The 22,066-nt window shown below is 47.6% G+C and overlaps 1 protein-coding gene across 1 annotated transcript; it reads right to left on the bottom strand.

Moving 5' to 3' along the window:
• Window positions 1–434: 434 nt before the first annotated feature.
• VPS11 (VPS11 core subunit of CORVET and HOPS complexes) lies at window positions 435–20,307 on the bottom strand. Its single transcript, XM_073657030.1, has 16 exons — window positions 20,105–20,307; window positions 17,941–18,089; window positions 17,210–17,345; window positions 16,461–16,624; window positions 16,084–16,316; window positions 15,747–15,951; window positions 13,801–13,952; window positions 12,553–12,739; window positions 12,327–12,470; window positions 12,075–12,239; window positions 6,462–6,623; window positions 6,133–6,272; window positions 5,821–6,023; window positions 5,149–5,320; window positions 4,131–4,353; window positions 435–3,149 (listed from the first exon to the last, which is right to left on the bottom strand). The coding sequence occupies exons 1-16, from the start codon at window positions 20,244–20,246 to the stop codon at window positions 2,985–2,987; spliced, it is 2,742 nt and encodes a 913-aa protein (XP_073513131.1). The 5' UTR covers window positions 20,247–20,307; the 3' UTR covers window positions 435–2,984.
• Between the last annotated feature and the right edge of the window lie 1,759 nt (window positions 20,308–22,066).

Here is a 22,066-nt window from a genome sequence, read left to right as displayed (position 1 = left end):
GCTAGCCCACTCACTCCTGGATTCCTCGATTACTCCTAGTTTGAGCATTTGTTTTACCTCGGCTGCGATGGCTTGCCTCCGGGCCTCTGGCACACGGTACGGTTTCATTCGCACCCTCACCCGAGGCTCGGTGACAATGTCATGTTGGATGACAGAGGTGCGGCTGGGCAGTTCGGAGAATACGTCCGTACTGTGCTGCACTAATCTCAGAGTTTCCTGCTGCTGCTTAGTGAGAGCATCACTTAATTTTACCTCTCCTCCGGCCTCGTCCCTGGCCGGCGACAGAGGGTTCCCAGACGGTACGACCGGAGTCGCATCCGCAATCAAACATTCCCGGTCTTTCCAGGCTTTTAGCAGGTTCACATGATACAGTTGTTCCGGATTTCTCTTTCCGGGTTGGTACACTCTGTAATTTACCTCCCCAACCTTCTCCCAGACTTCATATGGCCCTTGCCACTTGGCCAAGAGCTTACTCTCTGTGGTGGGCACTAACACCAACACCCGATCCCCTTCTTTAAAGGACCCGACTGTGGCTTTTTTTATTATATGTGCGACTCTGTGCTGCCTGGGCATCCATTAGATCCTCTTTTACTATAGACATGACTGCCTCGATCCGGTCCTGGATACTAGCCACGTGCTCAATTATACTCTTACGTGGAGTCGACTCCTGTTCCCACGTCTGTATGGCTACGTCCAGCAGACCCCTAGGGTGCCTGCCGTACAATAGCTCAAAGGGTGAGAACCCCATGGAAGTCTATAGTACCTCGCGGACAGTGAACATCAAATAGGGCAGTAACATGTCCCAAACCCTCCCGTCCTTGGAAACCACCTTTTTTAACATGGACTTGAAGGTTTTATTGAACCGTTCGACTAAACCGTCAGTCTGTGGATGGTACACTGACGTGCACAACTGTTTTATTTTTAGCAGCTTGCACAGTTCCTTCGTCACCTTGGAACAGTGAAACCCCCACTGTTCCACTGTTTAGGCACATCAGGGGCTCTCCAAACGTGACATGGCGTCCGCTAATTATTCAAGAAAATTTTACATTCAAAAAGTCAAATGGCGCTCCTTCTCTTCCGAACCCTGCCATGCGCCCAAACAGTGGTTTCCCCCCCGTATGCAGTATCGGCGTGCTCAGGTCCATTTTTTCCTGTTACCCTTACAAAAATAAAAAAAATTAGGTCTAAAGTAACATTTTTGTGAAAAAAGTTAAATGTTAAATTTTTTTCTTCCACATTCCAAACGTTCCTGTGAAGCACCTGAAGGGTTAATAAACTTCTTGAATGTGGTTTTGAGCACCTTGAGGGGTGCAGTTTTTAGAATGGTGTCACTTTTGGGTATTTTCTGCTATAAAGACCCCTTAAAGTCACTTCAAAAGTGATGTGGTCCCTAAAAAAAAAAAAAAATGGTTTTGTAAATTTTGTTGGAAAAATGAGAAATCGCTGGTCAAGTTATCGCTGGTCAACCCTTACAACTTCCTAACAAAAAAAAAATGTTGGTTCCAAAATTGTGCTGATGTAAAGTAGACATGTGGGAAATGTTATTTATTAACTATTTTGGGTGACATATCTCTCTGATTTAAGGGCATAAAAATTCAAATTTTGAAAATTGCTAAATTTTCTAAATTTTTGCCAAATTTCCAATTTTTTCAGAAATAAACGCAAGTGATATCGAAGAAATTTTACCACAATCATGAAGTACAATATGTCACGAAAAAACAGTCTCAGAATCAGGGGGATCCGTTGAAGCGTTCCAGGGTAATTACCTCATAAAGTGACAGTGGTCAGAATTGTAAAAATTGGCCTGGTCATTAACGTGCAAACCACCCTCGGGGGATACAGGGGTTAAAGGTATTTGAGGGATCAATTACTATTTTTGTGGGGGCATACCCTCCCCCTCCTGAGCTATTATTTTATCACTTTTAATATGTCTTTGTCTTGTTTTTATGTTTGATTTATTGTTTAATAAAATATTGAATATTTTTTTTTAATTATTATTGTTTTTGAATACGTTTCCATGGGTTTCTCTTTGAATTTTTTGGTATTTAGGGCTTACTATTGCCATTTCCTTCTTTTTATAGGAATCATCATCATGTCTGATTCTCATCTGTTTTGTGGCTCAAAGTCTCCCTGACAAGAGACCCGGTCTATTTTTTAAAGTGATGCATGTTTTCCTCAATGAAAGTACGGGTCTGTCTGAAGTCTGGGCGTAAGGCTACATTCACACGTCCGCATTACACGCCCGTGTCTTCCCCAGGCTCGGAGCTTGACCTCTGCCATTTCTGTGTGATACCTGCTGGCCTCGTGTGTCTGCGCAGCACAGTGCAGCAAGTAATACTGGATCCAGACTGTCCCACCTCGTCTTGTGCCTTCTCTTGGCTCTTCTACTTTTGGGATTTAATAAAGTCTTGTATTTTATTTTCCTATTAGCCTTACATTTTGTGTTTTAGATTTATGTGTCACTAAAAAGCAATCCCCCTTTCGGTCTCATAAGTGGCCCCCCGTGTGTATTCACATTACATAATGCTTGTGAGACATCTGTGCCAACCAAAATCCCACTTTGCACTGATGAGGAGCAAAAACTCTGGAACCTTCCTTTATGCAGATAAGTGGTTTTGGTGACCGATATCCTAATGCCAGTAGGTAAATGTATTTAATTTTTATTTAAACAGATCCAAGCCCATGAAGCATGATCCCTTTGGGGGCAGATTGAGCACATAGATGCCATTTTAGTTGTACATCTTGGCATAGATTTTATTTGCTTTTACTCACGTTACACATTTGTGCAAATAACCGTATTTACAGAGCAGGCCCGGCATAGGCCACAGTTTCTGACTTATTACAATGACCGCTTTAATTATTAGAATATCCCTTGCCTTCAGCTCACAGTCCAGTAATCTGGCTCCCGGGCACGATCCTGAAGCCGGAGCGTGGCGCCCACCCTTGGAACGTCTGCTGCGTTACATGCAGTAAGTGTCTGTGGGTTACACATTTCTTCTGGTGTTGATAAGCAGGTCCCGCTGCAGTCCTGCATCCTTGGTTGCGGCCGTCCTCCCCCCGGGGGCATCCGTGATCAATGTCAGCTTATTGAATACACCGCGGCCAAAGTATTCCGCCACCACATTGAAGCCGTCATTGGCGCACTTTACCTTTAAAAGAAGAAAAAAAAATAAAAAATTACTCGTGAATCAGGTTTATAAAGATTCTTTCATCCCACATTTGTCTCCTGCACGTTAGATGAATGTTCTGCGGTCACGAGAGATCTTATATCCAAACACAAGATGCAAAAAAATAAAATAAAATACTCGGGGAATATTTCTTTAACTATTTTGCACCGTTTTGCTTTCTTTCACTGCACATTGATGGCTGCAGAATGATTTAACTGAGAATCTGTCAGTGAGCTTTTTCCGATAGCGAGTTGGTTACACCTCGTTAGGTGTTTAAGACCATAGACCACATGAAAGTTGCGCTGAACTTTGATTTGATCATACATCAATTAGGAGGTCCAAAAATACAGCTAAAAAGTCACAAACTCTCCCATCAGAATGAGCTCACTTACCGTTTCTCAGTTAACTCATGCAGTAAAGGAAGACAGAGAGGCTATTTAAATTAAAGGGGTATTCCCATCTCCAAGATCCTATCCCAATATGTAGTAGGTGTGATAATAGCAAATAAATCCAATTAGAAATGTAGTATAGTTCTTCTGATAAGCTATGTCGCTTTCCTCTTATGAAGCTTAGATATCCATGGATACGACTACTAACAACTGTCACTATAAGAGTGGTCGTAACCATGGATACCTAAGCTACTGCAATGCCCTGCACATGGAGTAAGTGACATAGCGAATCAGGAGAACTATACTACATTTCTAGTTGGAGGAAATTGCTAATATTATTATTATTATTACACCTACTACATATTGGGATGGGATTACCACTTTAAGTTAAACAAAATAAAGATTTTTTTTAAGGAGCCAGTGCAATTATTATTTGTATATGGGTTTTATTATTAAATTGTTGTTTTTTTTTTGGGGATGAAAAATTTCCAATTTTGCATTCACTCATGAACACAACCAACCATACACACAATTAGTAGTGCAGATTATATATAGCACATGGTAGTGACCCAACCTGGTGCTGGAAGTGGTCGTACAGGTCCTTCTTCTCTTCCTGAGCCCGGATCATATCGAGGACTTGCCGGTTTTCGGGCAGACAGGTGGGGCAGTCCGAGTCGCTCTCCGCGTAGCTCTCAAAGCAGTGTTGGTGGAAAGAGTGGCCGCACAAGAAGTGGACGGACGGCAGCTCCAGAGCGCTGCTACAGATGCTGCACTTGGTCTTCTGGAAGATCTTGGGGCTTAAAGACGGAGAAACACAAATATACACAGGTCCATCCGCTGCTCCAAAATTCCCATGAGGCCAACCCCAGGTCCAAAAATTCAAAGGCTGTAGAATATCTACTGCTTACTGAGCTGCACATAAGCCGGGGGGAGTTATTCACTTTCACCAAACTTTTGCTCACAGGCTCAGTCAGATGTAGAAAACCAAACGGAGCTTCACTGCTCCTCCAAGTCCAGCACGGAGTCTCCACCGCTGCCCTGGTATCATCACATCGACAGCACTGCAGCCAATCCTCAGTGATTAGCTGCAGCCGAAACATCAAAGACTGGGGCAGCGTCTTAAGAGGAGACTATGTAAAGCGCAGTTTGTTTTTCTACACCCTTTAAAAGGAAAAGGGTCTAAAAAATAAGTCAAGTTTCCACAGGTGATAAATCTATGATCTCTGGGGTTACACTGATCGTGAGGGTCTTATGTCTCCTGTGTAAATGAAGCTGCGATCTCTCATCCCTGTATGTGACTGACGGGGATAGTTCTGTGCTCGCCGTCTCCGTCAGTCCCATAGACATTGTATGGAGCGGCTTTGTGCATGTACGAGCATCGCTTCATTCACATAATGGACCTTCTCCGATCACACATTTAGGTTTTAAATAAATAAATAAATATATATAAATATATATAAATATATATATATATATATATATAATTTATTTTCATTGGGACAACCCCCTTTAAGAGAACGCTCCCAGCAGTCAGACCGCAGCCGATCAGACGGTGACAGCCCTCCACTCCTGCACTCAGATTTGGTTCTGACCTGTTGTGCAGCTCGTGGATCTCCTGCCGGATGCGAGCGGTGTCCTCCCGGTACTGCTGGACAATCCGCTCGTCCTCCTCTGACTGCTGGCTCAGTTTCTGCATTTTGTTGATCAGGTAGTCTCTGATCACAGACAGGGTGGCCGTTGAGTTATGTGCCAGGGTCTGTACCACTGCAAAAGAAGAAGCAGATTACTGCACGAGACGCATCTCCTGCTGCACCGACGTATACGGAGGGAAGAAACGTACCAGCGGGAACGAAGAGAGCAAGCTGCAGAATAAACCTGTGCCGAGGCTGAGAATCTGGATATCAAAGCCATACACCTTATATCTGCGGTGCTCAAGGCTCGGTACTGGCCGCACAGGGGGTACGCCGGGGCAAAACTAAGCTTCCCTGGCAACAGGCAGGTGGGGCAAGTGGAGTTTGGTCCAATCTTGCCTCCAGAGCCCAATGTATACAGAGGGTGATTACACATGCTGCACATAGCGGGATCAGGTCTGTGGCCACTACCTGTATTTAGTTAGGTCTGGGAGGAGAGCACGAGCGAGCAAGCAAGCAGGCAAAAGATAGCGAGCGAGAAAGCAAAAAGAACGAGCGAGCAAAAAGAACGAGCGAGCGAGCAAAAGAGCGAGCCAAAGAATTTCACCAAAATGAGAATTACCTGTGACTTACCCAGCAATGGAGGCATGAGGTTCTTGCTCTCGATGTGCCTCAATACTGTGGCAATGTGCTCCTTGCAGTCTTCCTCCTTGCGTGCAAAGTAACTGAGCGCCTGCTCCCACAAGCAGCTCTCCTGCTCCCCGTACTGCTTGCAGGCCTCTATTACCTCCTGGTACTGATCGTTTTGCATGTGGTAGTGCATGATCTGCTGGAAGCTAAGAAAATGGGGAGAAAAAAAAAAAAAAATCAGGGAAGTAGATGACGTGCGCTTTTGGTGACTCCAGCGACGTGGAGGGCAGCGCTGTGTGCGCATTATATACTCACAGCTTGCCCTGCTCGTACAGATACAGCACGCCTTTCTGAAAATTATGCATCTGGCACAGGACGAGCGCTTTATCAAACACGGTTTTAAAGCGCCCGCTCTTCAGGAGCGTCATAGCGTCGTTCTGGAGCTGCTGCTTTGCCTGCGCGAGAAAAAAACAGTGATTTACTTGTATCATGAAGATGAAAAGTACACAAGTGTGCGTACCGTTATGCGTTTCCAAAGATTTGCTGCCATTAAGTCTAAATGTCCGAAGGTCAGAATCCAGAGGATGCTGAGTTGCCAACATCTACAATACTCGCCCACAATACCAGCAGCCCCGGTGAGTTACCTGCGGGTCGCGCTCATGTGCCCAGTTCTGTAGACGCAGCTCCAGTAAAGTGTCATAAACTCCTTGGGGAGAGTCGCTCTGCACCTTCGTCATATGCTCCAAGAACGTCTTCAGTTCACAGGGATTGTTGGCAAATATTGGGATGAATTCTTCTGGGTTCGCCTACAAGACAACGGTACGGACTGCTGATTTTTTTTGTTACTCGTTTAGAAAATCCTCCTTTTCTCCCTTGTTTCATTGAAGGATGGAAACGACTACGATAATCCTGCCAAGATGCAGCAGGTGGTACATGGTTCACAGGGCTCTGGTCTGGTGGCCATGGACTACTCATGAGGCTGTTGGATAAGGGTCCTGCAAAACATTTTGCTTGGCTCTAACATCTGATCCCCAGCATCCTACAGAAACTTGTGAGCATGCGGATGAGCAGACGAGCGCATCAAGACCAAGTAGTGGATTTAAGCCGCAGAGGACGGATGACCACAAGACTAAGGGACCTGGAGTGATAGGGCATCAAGAGATCCACATGGCTGATCCATTGGAGACATGGCCTCCTTATAGTTCGTCCTTGAAGATGACAGACGAGTCGGACTGGTGGAAAAAAGACTGATACAGATAGACCCGAAAGACCTTCAGGGGGTGTGGGGGGTATCCACCTGGATGGGAAGGACCTTGGGCAGACCGCATGGAGAACAGTGGGAAGAACTGGCAATCTAGACCCTTGAAGGATAGAAGCGACCAGAAAACTAGGGGCTGTCGCCTACTAATAGGAAGCCAGAGAGAGACTTAAAGGAAGCAACTGCATGGCTCAAGGGCCAGGTCAAGATCTTAAGATATAACCCCCTAGAGCATACATGTCAAACTCTAGGTGGCTTTATTTGGCCCACGACACCAGAACCACCACCCCTATGTGGGCCCATTATACTGTACGGAGGACTATGGAGGGGGGGCATTATACAGTACGGAGGACTATGGAGGGGGGGGCCCCCATTATACAGTACGGAGGACTATGGGGGGGGGCCCCCATTATACAGTATATTGGTTGGCCCGCAACTTTGTCCACGTTTTTCATTTTGACCCTCTGTGTGTTTGAGTTAGAAGAAAAAGAAAAGTCCTGGGGAGACGATATATAAGAGAGATGATTATTTACTGAGATCAATTTATCCCAGAGAAGTAACTGCTTGCCTGGCTCCAACTGATCACTACAGATATATGGGCCGTAAAAACCTAGAACGTCGCTCTCAGGCCACAAGAGGGGCTGCTCTGCTTAACCTCCCCTGGTCCAGCGCCGTCTCTCCACCACTCCAGTCTGCAGCAATGAAGTCACGTCGATAGCGCTGCAGCAATTCACTAAGCTCATGCGACACAAGCTGCTGAGCTTTCTGATTAGCTGCAGTGCCGTCAACAAGAGGAAGCCGCTGCAACCGAAGAGATAGATCTGGGTGCGCCGAGTAATACCCAGTTTGCTCTCTTACACCTGACTATGCCTGTGGGCAGAAGATCGCTGAAAAAGGAAAACTCCTTTAACCGCTTCCCGACCGCCCACTGTAGATAAACGTCCGCGCTGCCTGGGCTCTGTGCAGCGCGGACGTTTAAAAACGGTGGGTGGTCTCGCAGTGCTCAGGACCCCCTGGGTCCTGCAAGCGCTGTGAGAGCGGTGCAGAGCGTTAGCTCTGACAGGGAACATCATCGGGACCTGATTAGATCAGGTCCCAGTGATGTTAACCCTTTGCTGTCTTCTATATGCTGTGATCTATAGTGATCGCGGCATATAGGAGACAGCAGGAGGAGAGGGGGTCGTCCACTTACCTCTCTGACGACCCCTTGATTGCTTTCAGGACCTGGCGTTGCTATGGCAGCTGGAGGTCACATGACCGCCTCCAGCTCTGCCATATATGGTGTCCTTCCTGTCTGACTTCAGCCTGTATGTAGCTGATGCCAGACAGGAAACTGACTGAAAGAGTCAGTGAAGATCTCATGTAATGTAATATATGTCTATTACATTACATGAGATCAGGGATCAGAAAAATAAAAATTAATGTCCCATACAGGGACTAAGTAAAAATGTAAAAAAAGTAAAAAAAAATATTTTGAAACTGTTAAAAAAAAAATACAAAATAAATAAAAATAAATAAATAAAATATTAAACCGATAAATCCATATAGTTATGCAAAAATAAAAAAAGTACACATATTTGGTATTGCCGCGTTCGAAACAACCCGAGCTATAAAACTGTCACACTAATTAACTCCTTATGTGTACATCGTAATAAAAATAAATAAAAAACGGAGCAAAAAACTATGCTTTTTCCTCATATCGCCAAACAAAAAGTGGAAAAGAATGCGATCAAAAAGCAAAATGGAAATAGAAATGGTACCGCTGAAAACGTCATCTTGTTCTGCAAAAATCAAGCCACTATACAGCTCCATCAGCCAAAAAATAAAAAAGTTATACCTCTCAGAATAAAGCAATGCAAAAAAAATATTTTTTCTTTAAAATTGTTTTATTGTGTAAAAGCGCCAAAACATAAAAAATATACAGTAAGTGTAGTATCGCTGTAAATGTACTGACCCGAAGAATAACGCTGCCTGATCACTTTTACCACACGCAGAACGGCATAAAAAAAAAACCTCAAAAAACAATTCCTGAATTGTTGGTTTTTGTTAATTTTACCTCCCAAAAAAACGGAATAGAAAGCGATCAAAAAATGTCACGTACCCACAAATGGTACCAATAAAAATGTCAACTCGTCCCGCAAAAAACAAGCCATCACATGACTCTGTCGGCCGAAATATGGAAAAATTATAGCTCTCAAAATATGGCGATGCAAAAACTAGATTTTGCAAAAAAAAAGCGTCTCTTAGTGTGTGACAGCTGTCAGTCATAAAAACCCGATATAAATCTGGTATCTCTGTAATCGCACCGACCCGAAGAATAAAGTAATCTAATCAGTTATATCACACTAGGAACGGCGTAAAAAAATAAATAAAACCAATTCTTCACCTGCTACTGATTTGTTTATTATGTCTCCCAAAGATCCCAGTAAGGCTCTGCCAACATTTATCCTGTGCTCTGCGCTGAGCACTTACGCCAGAGTTTCCATGTAAATCTCTGAAATATGTGATTCAGCCGGAACCCATGACGGAAGATTCCCTGTAATGAGGCAGATATAGGCCACTGTGGATGCCGTCTGGCCTGTGATCCCACGGTGTCGTTTGTTTTAGGCGTGCATAAAAGTGCGGTTGGCCACAGTTTTGTGCACTTCTGAAAAAAAGGACACCGCTAAACAGAGGCCAGATGGAGTCCAGAGTAACTCTGCTGCCTCATTACAGTGAATGGATCCCGCAGGGGTTTCATCTGAATTACATCACTTAGAAATTTAGATGGAAACCCCGATGTAAGTGCTCAGCCTAGAGCGCCGGATAAATGTTACGTAAAATGTTCCCAATAAAAGCTTCAACTCAGTCCTCAAAAAAAGCTAGTCCCCACTCAGGTCCGTCATCTGTTAAAAATATAAGGGACTTCCAAGTTACTGGTAGCAGAAAGGCTCTGGAAAAGCGAAATGGCCCTTGCCCCCCCAAAGAAATTCAGAAAATTTTGTGCTCCCAAATCCAAATGCCTATTCTACAATAATTTGTTCTCCAATTGTCAAATAGCACTCCGTCCCCCCCAGATCTCGCCGTATGGCTGAGCGGTACGATACAGCCACATATGGGGTATTGGCACTTTTAGAAGAAATTGTGTGACACATTTCGGCACCATTTTTACCCATTGCCCTGTGTGAAAATGTAAAATCTGAGGGTAAAACATTTTTTTGTGGTAAAAATATAATTATGCTTTTTTCACTGCCCAATGGTATAAATTTAAAAATTAAAAAATACTCACTACTTCCCTAGATGAATTCCTTGAGAGGTGTAGTTTACAAAATGGGGTCACTTGTGGGGGTTTCTGCTGTTTCTGCATGTCAGCGACTCTTCAAATGTGACATGGTGTCTGCTGCCTATCCCAGCCAACATAGCGCTCCTTTCTCTTCCGAACCCTGCCGTACACCAAAGCAGTGGTTTTCCCCCACATATGGGGTATCGGCGTACTCAGGAGAAATTGCACAACAAATTTCATGGTGCAATTTATCCTATTACCCTTATGATAATGCAAAATTAAGGGATGAAAAACGTTTTTGCGGGAAAAATGTGAAAATTTTATTTTTACAGCTGATTATTATAAACTTCTGTGAAGCACCTTGGGGTTCAAGGTGCTCACCACACATCTAGATAAGTTCCCTAAGGGGTCTAGTTTCCAAAATGGTGTCACTTGTGGGGGGTTTCCACTGTTTAGGAACATCAGGGGCTCTCCAAACGCAACATGGCGTCTGCTAATTATTCAGACAAATTTTACATTCAGAAAGTCAAATGGCGCTCCTTCCCTTCCAAACCCTGCCGTGCGCCCAAACCGTGGTTTTCCCCCACATATGGGGTATCGGCGTGTTCAGGAGAAATTGCACAACAAATTTAATGGTGCAATTTATCCTATTACCATTATGATAATGGAAAATTAAGGGATGAAAAACGTTTTTGTGGGAAAAATGTGAAAATTTTATTTTTACAGCTCAATATTATAAACTTCTGTGAAGCACCTTGGGGTTCAAGGTGCTCACCACACATCTAGATATGTTCCCTAAGGGGTCTAGTTTCCAAAATGGTGTCACTTGTGGGGGGTTTCCACTGTTTAGTCACATCAGGAGCTCTCCAAACGCAACATGGTGTCTGCTAATTATTCAGACAAATTTTACATTCAAAAAGTCTAATGGCGCTCCTTCCTTTCCGAGCCCTGCCGTGCGCCCAAACAGTGGTTTTCCCTCACATATGGGGTATCAGCACGCTCAAGAGAAATTGCACAAAAAATTTTGGGGTCTATTTTTTCCTGTTACCCCTGTGAAAATAAAAAAAATTGGGTCTAAAGTAACATTTTTGTGAAAAAAGTTAAATGTTAATTTTTTTCTTCCACATTCCAAAAATTTCTGTGAAGCACCTGAAGGGTTAATAAAGTTCTTGAATGTGGTTTTGAGCACCTTGAGGGGTGCAGTTTTTAGAACGGTGTCACTTTTGGGTATTTTCTGTCATAAAGACCCCTCAAAGTGACTTCAAATATGATGTGGTCCCTAAAAAAATGTTTTTGTAAATTTTGTTGGAAAAATGAGAAATCGCTGGTCAAATTTTAACCCTTATAGCTCCCTAACAAAAAAAAATTTTGGTTCCAAAATTGTGCTGATGTAAAGTAGACATGTGGGAAATGTTATTTATTAACTATTTTGTGTGACATATCTCTCTGATTTAAGGGCATGAAAATTCAAAGTTTGAAAATTGCAAAATTTTCAAAATTTTCGCCAAATTTCCGATTTTTTCACAAATAAACGCATGTGATATCAAAGAAATTTTACCACTATCATGAAGTACAATATGTCACGAAAAAACAATCTCAGAATCAGGGGGATCCGTTGAAGCGTTCCAGAGTAATTGCTTCATAAAGTGACAGTGGTCAGAATTGAAAAAATTGGCCTGGTCACGAAGGCAAAAACAGGCTCTGGTGCGAAGTGGTTAATGACAGCAGATATTTTACCCGACTTCCTCCGCCCGACTGGGGAAAGTCGGTGCAGAGCTCCTTCAGCATCTGGGTCGTCTCGTTGGGCACGTGGGACATGAGGATTTTCCCGTAACACTTCATATTGCTCTCCGCTTGAGGAAAGGGGAGACGTCCGATGTATCTCAGAGCTTCCTGAAAGTTCTGTAAGAGAAATGGAAAGCTATGTCAGGTCTTCCTGACCATAACCCACAGTATATGCTCCCTTTGCAGACAAGTCTATAGAGTCACCTTAATGTCCTCCAGCTGGATCTTCAAGTACCATTCATGATGGGCGTGCTTTTCTGCCAAATAAAGGGCATGCGAGTGGTAGCCAGCTTGCCGAAGAACTTTAATTGCTATTTCCACGTCAAAATGGACTTCCCCCTCGCTAGCCTGGCAGCAAAAATGGAAAAACACAATTATTTCACATCCTTACGTGCAGACGAGAAGCGGCCTGAAGCGACGGCGGCTTTACCTTGATAAATTTTTCTAAGCGGGCGCTGTCCTTCAGCTTCGTGTAGCAATTCAGCAGCAGCGTGGTGTGATCGGCGTTGGCCAGGGACTGTTGATGCAGGGCCTGCAGGTACGCCGTCAGGTTGTGAATGCGCTGGGCGTCGAGGAATTTCCGGATGACGTAGGAAGGCTCCAGCTTCCCGATCGTTCTAATGGAGAAGAAAGACAAGGGGTTAAGCAGCGGTAAATACTGGGTTTTTTTTCATCCCCTTCTTCCAAAAGTCATAACTTTTTTTTTTTATTATTATTATTATTTTCCAGAGACTTGTGCCACAGCAAAAGATCAGCTCCATGAAATTGCATCGTGGTGGTGGATGAACGCCGCCCAAATCAGCACCACACCCCAATCACGGCCAGCCTGAACGTCGCCCAAATCAGCAACGCACCACGACCACGGCCAGCCTGAACGTCGCCCAAATCAGCACCGCACCACGATCACGGCCAGCCTGAACACCGCCCAAATCAGCACCGCACCACGATCACGGCCAGCCTGAACACCGCCCAAATCAGCACCGCACCACGATCACGGCCAGCCTGAACACCGCCCAAATCAGCACCGCACCACGATCACGGCCAGCCTGAACACCGCCCAAATCAGCACCGCACCCCCATCACGGCCAGCCTGAACGCCGCCCAAATCAGCACCGCACCCCCATCACGGCCAGCCTGAACGCCGCCCAAATCAGCACCGCACCCCTATCACGGCCAGCCTGAACACCGCCCAAATCAGCACCGCACCCCCATCACGGCCAGCCTGAACGCCGCCCAAATCAGCACCGCACCCCCATCACGGCCAGCCTGAACGTCGCCCAAATCAGCACCGCACCACGATCACGGCCAGCCTGAACACCGCCCAAATCAGCACCGCACCACGATCACGGCCAGCCTGAACACCGCCCAAATCAGCACCGCACCACGATCACGGCCAGCCTGAACACCGCCCAAATCAGCACCGCACCCCCATCACGGCCACCCTGAACGCCGCCCAAATCAGCACCGCACCCCCATCACGGCCAGCCTGAACGCCGCCCAAATCAGCACCGCACCCCTATCACGGCCAGCCTGAACGCCGCCCAAATCAGCACCGCACCCCTATCACGGCCAGCCTGAACGCCGCCCAAATCAGCACCGCACCCTGATCACAGCCACCCTGAATGCGGCTGACATCTCTTAAGATGAGCGCCCTGTCTATATAAAGGAGATAGGATACCGTATATACTGCTGGATGGCTCCATCGTGGTCTCCTTTGCAGTACAGGTGGTCTCCATACTGCCGGAAGATCTCAGACAGCCCATCACTGTCCAAGTGTTGACCCTTCGCCAAAGAGATGGCCATAACATACAGATTCTTCTTGAACAGCATCTGAAGAAGCAAAAAAAAAATGTATCTGCAGCTCCGACTACAGTGCGACAACAGTTATCATGTATCCAGTCTTCAGAGAAGCTTCCAATAATGCTCCATAAATCTGACCGCTGCAATCAATCACATACCCCTGCGATCAGGTCACTGCAGAATGGGATGTAATCACTTTCAGCTTCAGCAGAGACTATAGGAGCAGCCTGCATACGGGGGACCACAGGGAAATGGGACTGATTTTTATGCCACCCATGCACCTTGTAGATTTTTTTTTAGAGACTGGACAACCCCTTTAAGACTCCCCAGAGAGATGATTGCACATCCCAGGAATATCACATCCTATTGGAAGGAGGCCGAGAAATTCAAGTCTAATCCATATGCACCGACAATCCATGTATACCAGGCACATTAAAGGGGTAGTCCCATAAACATATCACCTTCCACAGGAGGTGGGGGGGGTCTGACTGTCAGGACTCCAATAATCAAGAGAAAGGAGCCCCAGAACCCCTGTGTGAATGGAACGGTAGTGAGCACACGCTCTGCACCCTCTGGTCGCACCCGCGTCCCCCCCAGCCACCGTATGGTTGCATCCGCGCTCCCCAACACCAGCTGGTCACTCCCAGGCACCCACTAGTCGCACCCGCGCTCCCCAGGAACCGCATCCTACTGGTCACTCCTCGGCGCCCTCTGATCGGACCCGCGCTCCCCAACACCCGCTGGTCACTCCCCAGCACCCAGTAGTTGCACCCACGCTCCCCAGGAACCGCACCTACTGGTCATTCCCCAGCGCCCTCTGGTCGCACCCATGCTTCCCAGCAACCGTACCTGCTGGTCCCTCCCCAGCAACCGCACCCGCTTGCCCCTCCCCAGCACCCTCTGGTCACACCCACTCTCCCCAGCAACCACACCTACTGGTCACTCCCCAGCACCCACTGGTTGCACCCGCGCTCCCCAGCAACTGCACCCACTGGCCCCCTCCGGTCACACCCACGCTCCCCAGCAACCACACCCGCTGGTCCCTCCCGCGCTCCCCAGCACCCACTGGCCCCTCCCCAGCACCCTCTGGTCACACCCACGCTCCCCAGCAACCGCACCTACTGGTCACTCCCCAGCACCCACTGGTTGCACCCGCGCTCCCCAGCAACTGCACCCACTGGCCCCCTCCGGTCACACCCACGCTCCCCAGCAACCACACCCGCTGGTCCCTCCCGCGCTCCCCAGCACCCACTGGCCCCTCCCCAGCACCCTCTGGTCACACCCACGCTCCCCAGCAACCGCACCTACTGGTCACTCCCCAGCACCCACTGGTTGCACCCGCGCTCCCCAGCAACCGCACCCTCTGGTCACACCCATGCTCCCCACAGCAACCGTACCCACTGGCCCCTCCCCAGCACCCTCTGGTCACACCCAGCTCCCCAGCAACCGCACCTACTGGTCACTCCTCAGCACCCACTGGTTGCAGCTATGCTCCCCAGCGCCCGCCCCCACTCATCTCTCCCCAGAGCCCAGTAGACACTCCCTAGCAACCGCGCTCCCCAGCGCCCGCATCCACTGGTCGCACCCGTACCCCAGCGATCCATTCACACAGAACTTTGGGCTTTTCTTTTGGGAATCTCTGGGGGTCTCAGCAGCTGAAGCTCCGGCGATCACACATTTATCATCTATCCTGTCAGAGAACCACCTGGACTTTCCAATCTATTCCTCGTGTCCACACCAGCAACTGCTTATTATAATGGCTGCCGCAGTCAAAATAATGCAGCAGTTTCTAGTGGATTCTGTTCCAGGAAACAGTCTGCGCACCTCCAGCTTGGTCTGCGTGTCCTTCTCATGTAACGCCTGCAGAACTCCATCCCGTTTGAGGACATAGAGAGACCCCCACTCGGCCAGGACGTCCACCACATCATTGAGGACACAGCTGTACGCAATGAACTTGTTCCCCAGGTCATAGATGGTCAGCGTCTGCCTGTCGGGTGCATGGCTGTCTGTACGTCCAGCAAAATCCGATCTGTAACAAGGGGAAGGGTGCGACACAAGATCAGTGCAGCCGAACAATTCATTTTATTTTCATTTTTTGCATTTTAATGCACATAGACCCAAAATAAAACGGTGCATAATGCGGAGAGTTTTATCTTCATACCTTTCTCTGGAGACAATGACGAGATATCCGCGATACCAGTGCACGATCAGCTTCTGTCCTTCGAATGCAAAGCAGGGTCCCCTCTCGTCTGACTGGTAGAGATACACGCACTCATTGCCGGCCACCACAAACTGCATGTCCTGGGACGGGTCCGACAACGCGGAGCAGCGCAGGCCGCAGCCATGAGAGTCCAGCTCTGTGTACGGGTAATCCTTCTGACTGAGCTCGTAAGCCTGGAAAAGAAGGGTCCAGAGACACATACATGGGAGGCAGGAACTCTGCTCGCGCTGTGACCATGGCCGAAGCAAGCCAAGGACACTGGGCACGCAAGCCAGGGACAGAGAGAGAAATGCAAAACAAGACGGAAATCATTTTACCCTGACGCTTTCTGTGGTGACCACGAAGAGATGGGTGGTCTTGCCGCTTTGTCTGAAAGCCATGCCTGTGACTGGATAACTCCCCTCCTGCAGGACCTGCGTCTTACTATGTCTATCTCGGGTTATATCACCTTTGGTTAAGACGACGCTTCCATCTGTAAAACCTTCAGGCAAGAAAAAGACGAGAGACTGAGGAAATAGCGAAGCGAACGGTCAAATACCCAACACTAAGGGGCCGACTTGTAACGGGGCAGTAATGGCACATCCACAGAGTATTCCAGAAATGTCTAAGATGCGGCGGCCATCCTTCCCCCAAGCCAGGGCCACTACCTCTTCTCCCCAGCCGCCGCAGCCACCTCCCCCCACTCATCGGCTTCCTCTCCCACCCTGGCAGCCACCTCTCCCCCACTTCCCCGGCGGCCGCAGCACCACTCCCCCACCCTCCAGGCCGCAACACATTAGAAGCTGGGATTGAGGGACCCCTTGCTGAAGAGAGGTGTGGGTCCCAGAGGTAATAACCGCTTCTAGGTTCACAATAGAAGCCCCCCTAAAAAAAGATTCAGATGTGGTCCCCACCAATCCATAGACTTCAATTCTAGCGGAGTCCATTATTTAAGCCAGACACAATAGTGTAGACAAGTACGTCACTGCCAATGCAAGCAACGCAAAGTCTTCAGAGGAAAGGGGGAAATGGCGCCTTGCACAAAAGCATTCTTCCTTTCTACAACAGTCTCATGTTTGGTACTTACCGATGGCCATGAAGTTGAGGTTTTCGTGGACGGTGATGCACGACACGACTGTCGGCTTGTTACCGGGAATAGCAGGAAAGATCCTTGTGCACAGCGGGTTTCCTCCATCGCGCTTCTCCAGGTTCCAAACTTTGACCTGGGAAAAAGGAAGAAATTTTAAAACTGATATGAGGAAGAAAAAAAGACCTGTACTTATTACGTGTCTCTTATATAGCGCCATTAATTCCACAGATGCTTTACAGACATTATCATCACTGTCCCCATTGGGGCTCACAATCTAGATTCCCTATCAGTATGTCTTTGGAGTGTGGGAGGAAACCGGAAAACCCGGAGGAAACCCACGCAAACATGGGGAGAACATACAAACTCCTTGCAGATGTTATCCTTGGTGGGATTTAACTCCAGGGCTGCAAAGCAACAGTGCTAACCACTGAGCCACCGTATAGTACTAACCACTGAGCCACTGTACAGCCCTTAATATTCAGGTCCCGTATAAAAATCATATAATCTCTTTCTGTTCTAGTAAAACAAAGTCACTTCAAGCGTGCGGTAAATACTGTTGGTAAAAAAAAATAAAAAATCCAATGTAACAGAAGTGCAAAGGAAAAAATAAAAAATCCAATGTAACAGAAGTGCAAAGGAAAAAATAAAAAACTTTTTGGTCACCTACTTCCTGGAAACAGAAAAAGAATATAAAAGCATAAAACATAAAATACAATTTCTGCACTTACCACAGGGTTCACCCCATCCTCGTCCTCGCCTACAGAGACCAGGATGTTGTGCTGCTTCAGCTGGTGGAGGTGGGTGACGCGGAGCTTGTAAGCCTGGAAGGAGGAGAGCTGCAGGGAGCGCGGCAGGAACCAGATCTGGCCGGACATGTCTGATTCTCAGCTAAAGACACAAACCATAAAGAGACTGGAAACCGAAGCAGGAGCCTAAGTGCAGCGCCGACTTTATTGTTTATGTTTGGTCACCATTAGATATAGGCACGGTCGCACTTGCCACAGTGTTTATCACCATTAGTCCGGCCAGGATCTGGGGATTGTATGTTGTTTGCTCCCCGACCAGTTAAGTCCCTGCATTACTAATGAATAGGAGGGTGCATGTGTGGAGCCCCTGAGGGTTCGACCGCCACAGGAATGCTGCACTTCTTTAATGCAGTGTGGTGTTCCTCCTCTGAGGTAAGGCCAGTGTGATGGTTGTGACCTAGCCTTTTGCATCCAACACCACATTTCTCCACCAGAGGGAGCTAGTATGCACTAGGTGCTGCTCCCCTGGTTACAGGGAGACTGGGGAACACAAAGTGGTAGGAACCAGTTAGTGGGTGTGGGTGGAGGAACAACTAGTTGGTGACACTTCAAATCTAGTAGTTAATAGAATGCCATCTTTGATCTTGGTTCTTCTGTGGTCCATCAGTCTAGCCTTTGCTAGTCTGTCGGCTGTTACTGTGCTGTCAAACTACTGTGTGTAATGTGACTTCCCTCCGGGAGCGCAGATCCTGTGTGGGCCTGCACCGGCATGGGACACAGCTCTCGTACCCCGATCTTTGGGACGAGAGGTAGGTTGCAGACAAGGAATGTCTCAACCCGGCCGAGGACCAGGATCAAGAAGGCCCGGGAGCTTTAGAGTGTGGCTCCCTGGCAAATGGGTCCCGGGGAGGATGCAGACGGAGCGGAGCTCGCCACCTGTCCTCGCCTACCTGATCTATTCAGAGGGATTCCGGCTGCAAGAGGGGTACCGGCCCCTGACACCCGACCTCGTACGCTACGTCCAGGACGGGAAAGCCCGGTTAGGCCCTGAGGATCCCGCCGTGTGTCGGATGGAGAGGAATTGCCACCCGAGCCATACACCTGAGAGGAGCTCAGAGGGAGACCCGGCCTATCCACACACGCACAGACGGGAAAGGGTGAAGTCTGTAGTGCAGGAACACTCTGGTGTAGGGTCGCTACCGAACACTAGACTTCCTCGGAGGTAGTCGGACCCCCATCCCTGGTGGCCGCAGGACTCCGCGAGGAAAAGGGAGTCTCCTTCCCGCTAACATCTCTGAGTGAGTAAAGCCTTGGAAGTTCACCCCTATGGCCTCCGGACTGTTCATTATGCGCCATACCACGCGACACGGTGCCCGTACTCCCCGCGCTACTACCCCCCTTCCATCCTGTCCCTCTGCCCTGAGGCCTTGCTCCGCCTGTGGGGAGCAGTGAGAACTTTAGCCGCCATGACACCAGGCCTCAGCGGACTGTAGCGGCGCTGGTGGCCCTTCACCAGGCACCACAGGTGGCGTAGTCATTAATCAGCCACTCAACCCGGAATAGCCCACACCATCTCTTTCTAATGTGACGGCCCTGAGCACGGGTCGGGCCCGGGCCACGGCTGCATCCCATCTCTTCAACACGGGGCCCGACACAGAGTCCCCCAACACCCAGGGTAAAACACGGGCTTTCTGAGTAGAGGCGTCACACATGTGCAGCGGGCATTTGTGCCCCCGCCAATCAGAACTCCTCATCACAGCGGTTGTGACAGAAAGGGCAAGCGAGGTCCGGATCCCAGTGATCGCACATTTATAGGTGTAAAAAAGAAAAACCCTTTAAGCCCAACCAGGGTAAGGAACGGAGCTCACGCCATACAGCTCCGATCGCCCCAGAGACCCCTTTATAGCACCCGCTATATCACAGAAAGAACATCCCAGCAATGCCACAGTTTTGGTGCACTGCCCCCTTAAAAACATAAAAACATTGAATAACTCAGGAGCAGAATTTCGTTCTTTCTACAATTTCCCACATCTTAAATGTATTCCCGCTTATCAGCCCGTTATACGGTGGGATGAGTGCACGCTGGGAGCAGTAGTCCCCCCTCCCCCTGTGAAGCAGGAAACTACACAGACAAGGTAAAGGATACCCCCGAACAGCAGGCTGCCGCGGCCGGAGTCGCACACCGTCAGCCCCGGCGGCAGTGTCAGCGGTGTCCCGCCCTCCCCCGTCAGCCGCACCGGTTCTTTCTCAAAGAAAGCGAATCTCCTCCACTGCAGATACGCCGCCATCTCTCCGTTTTCGTTCACCCCGGTCACATGACATGGATAACTACATGCCACGTGACAGGATGAGCTGTCAGAGTGCCCATCAGGTCTCTTCCGGTCGCACTGCCGCCATCTTTACTGAGGGCAAGGTGCCCACAACCTGACTGGTTAAGGTGCAGATGGAAGGAACTTCAGTATGATCGCCAGTTTTTATTTTGCCACGCTCCCTGGCATGGCAACATTCAGCAATGTTTTCTCTTAGGCCCTGAGCCCATTAATGGCCTCCTTATGAGAATACTCCCGCTCTGATGAATGCCATACAGTGAGATCTGGAACCTATAGGCTCCCACATTGGAAAAAAAATGTATAATACAGTCTCATGGTTTATACTATAACATTATATGTTTGGAAGAAGTCAGGATTGGTACGGAGCGGGATCTCGTGCTGAACCCGATCCATACCCCGGTGCTGCTGCCTGTGTCACACAGCAGACACCCTCCAATAACTGCGGCCCGTGGAGCCAGGTCTGACCGCGGCATCTAAGTGGTCAGACGGGGGAAGGGGGTCTCAATCACCACCAGGGATACCAGGTATTAGCTTCTCATATGGGTTAGAGTGTTTTTGGGCCCTGGAGGCTCCAGTAGCCCCCACTACAATAACACCCCTAGGGCTGCAATCGCACCCAAGCCTTGAACGCTATAGGGGCCCAAAAAGTCCCTGAAAAAACTAATACTATTTAAAACTGGACTTTTTTTTTCTTAAAAGCATTTACTTTGGGCAAAAATCATTTTTGCAATTTGGTTTCATTACAAAAAAACAACAAAATGTTGCACCATCTGCCTTCTACAGCTGCTGTGTTACCCTATTTATTCCTGGCTGCAGAATGAGTTAACAGAGATTTGGTCAGTGAGCTCACTATGACTGTTTAATGGGGGAAGTCTGTCTATTTCTGAGTTCTACCCAGCGGATTTATGACAACATCAAAGATGAACTTCCAGCAAAACAAAGAGCCTGTAAAAGCCAAAATGGTGCAATTTTTTTTTTAATTAATCCAAAAGGATAAATGATTTTTACATGAATTTAAGGGGAAAATAAAATATTGTCCCCAAAGGTGGACAACACATTTAAAGACTGTGGGGTCCCTGACGGACATTTTACATTGTATTTAATAGGCACTTTCTTTTTTCTTTTTAAACGGCTTTCAGCTCGATCTCGAGTCATGGAGACTTGATGGATGTAGGAAGATGGATCTTGTGCAGCCTAGATAGGTCCACCAGAGTCTTCTCCGCCATTATCTTGATAGCATCAAGCTATCGGGTTACTGGTCTTCCTCTTTGCCTTGTTCCTTCCTGACCATGATGTCTTCTCCAGTGATCACTCTCTCCATATGATGTGTCCGCAGTAGACAAGCTGTAGCTTGGTGATCTTCGCTTCCAGTGACATGTCTGGCTTGACTTGTTCCAAAATTGATTTTGTTCTTCTTGCCATTCATGGTATTGATAACATCCTCCTCCAGCACATTTCAAAGATGTCGATTCTTCTTCAGTCTCACTTCTTTATCCTCCATGTTAAGACCAAACTACATAAGCCGCGTCGTCTTTGTCGTCAGTGAAATGTCCCTCGATTTGAAGTCCTTGTGCAGTGACTACATTGTTCATTAAATAAACACTTCTATTGCTACATTACATAGCAAAATGTAGGTCCAACTTTGACCATTTTTTTTAATAACCGGAATAAAATTACACTTGGTTGTTCAGGAGAGCCTGAAAGTATGTGGATAGGTATAAAAAAAATTGTATATATCTATATTAAAAAGATATATGTATTTAAAAAAATAAATATTT

Source organism: Phyllobates terribilis, unplaced genomic scaffold, assembly GCF_046119375.1.
Source record: "Phyllobates terribilis strain yellow unplaced genomic scaffold, ASM4611937v1 Scaffold_12__6_contigs__length_324123572, whole genome shotgun sequence".
In the NCBI taxonomy this organism is placed as follows: Eukaryota; Metazoa; Chordata; class Amphibia; order Anura; family Dendrobatidae; genus Phyllobates; species Phyllobates terribilis.
The sequence above is the reverse complement of the archived record's forward strand: the minus strand, read 5'-3'. Positions and strand labels throughout refer to the sequence as shown.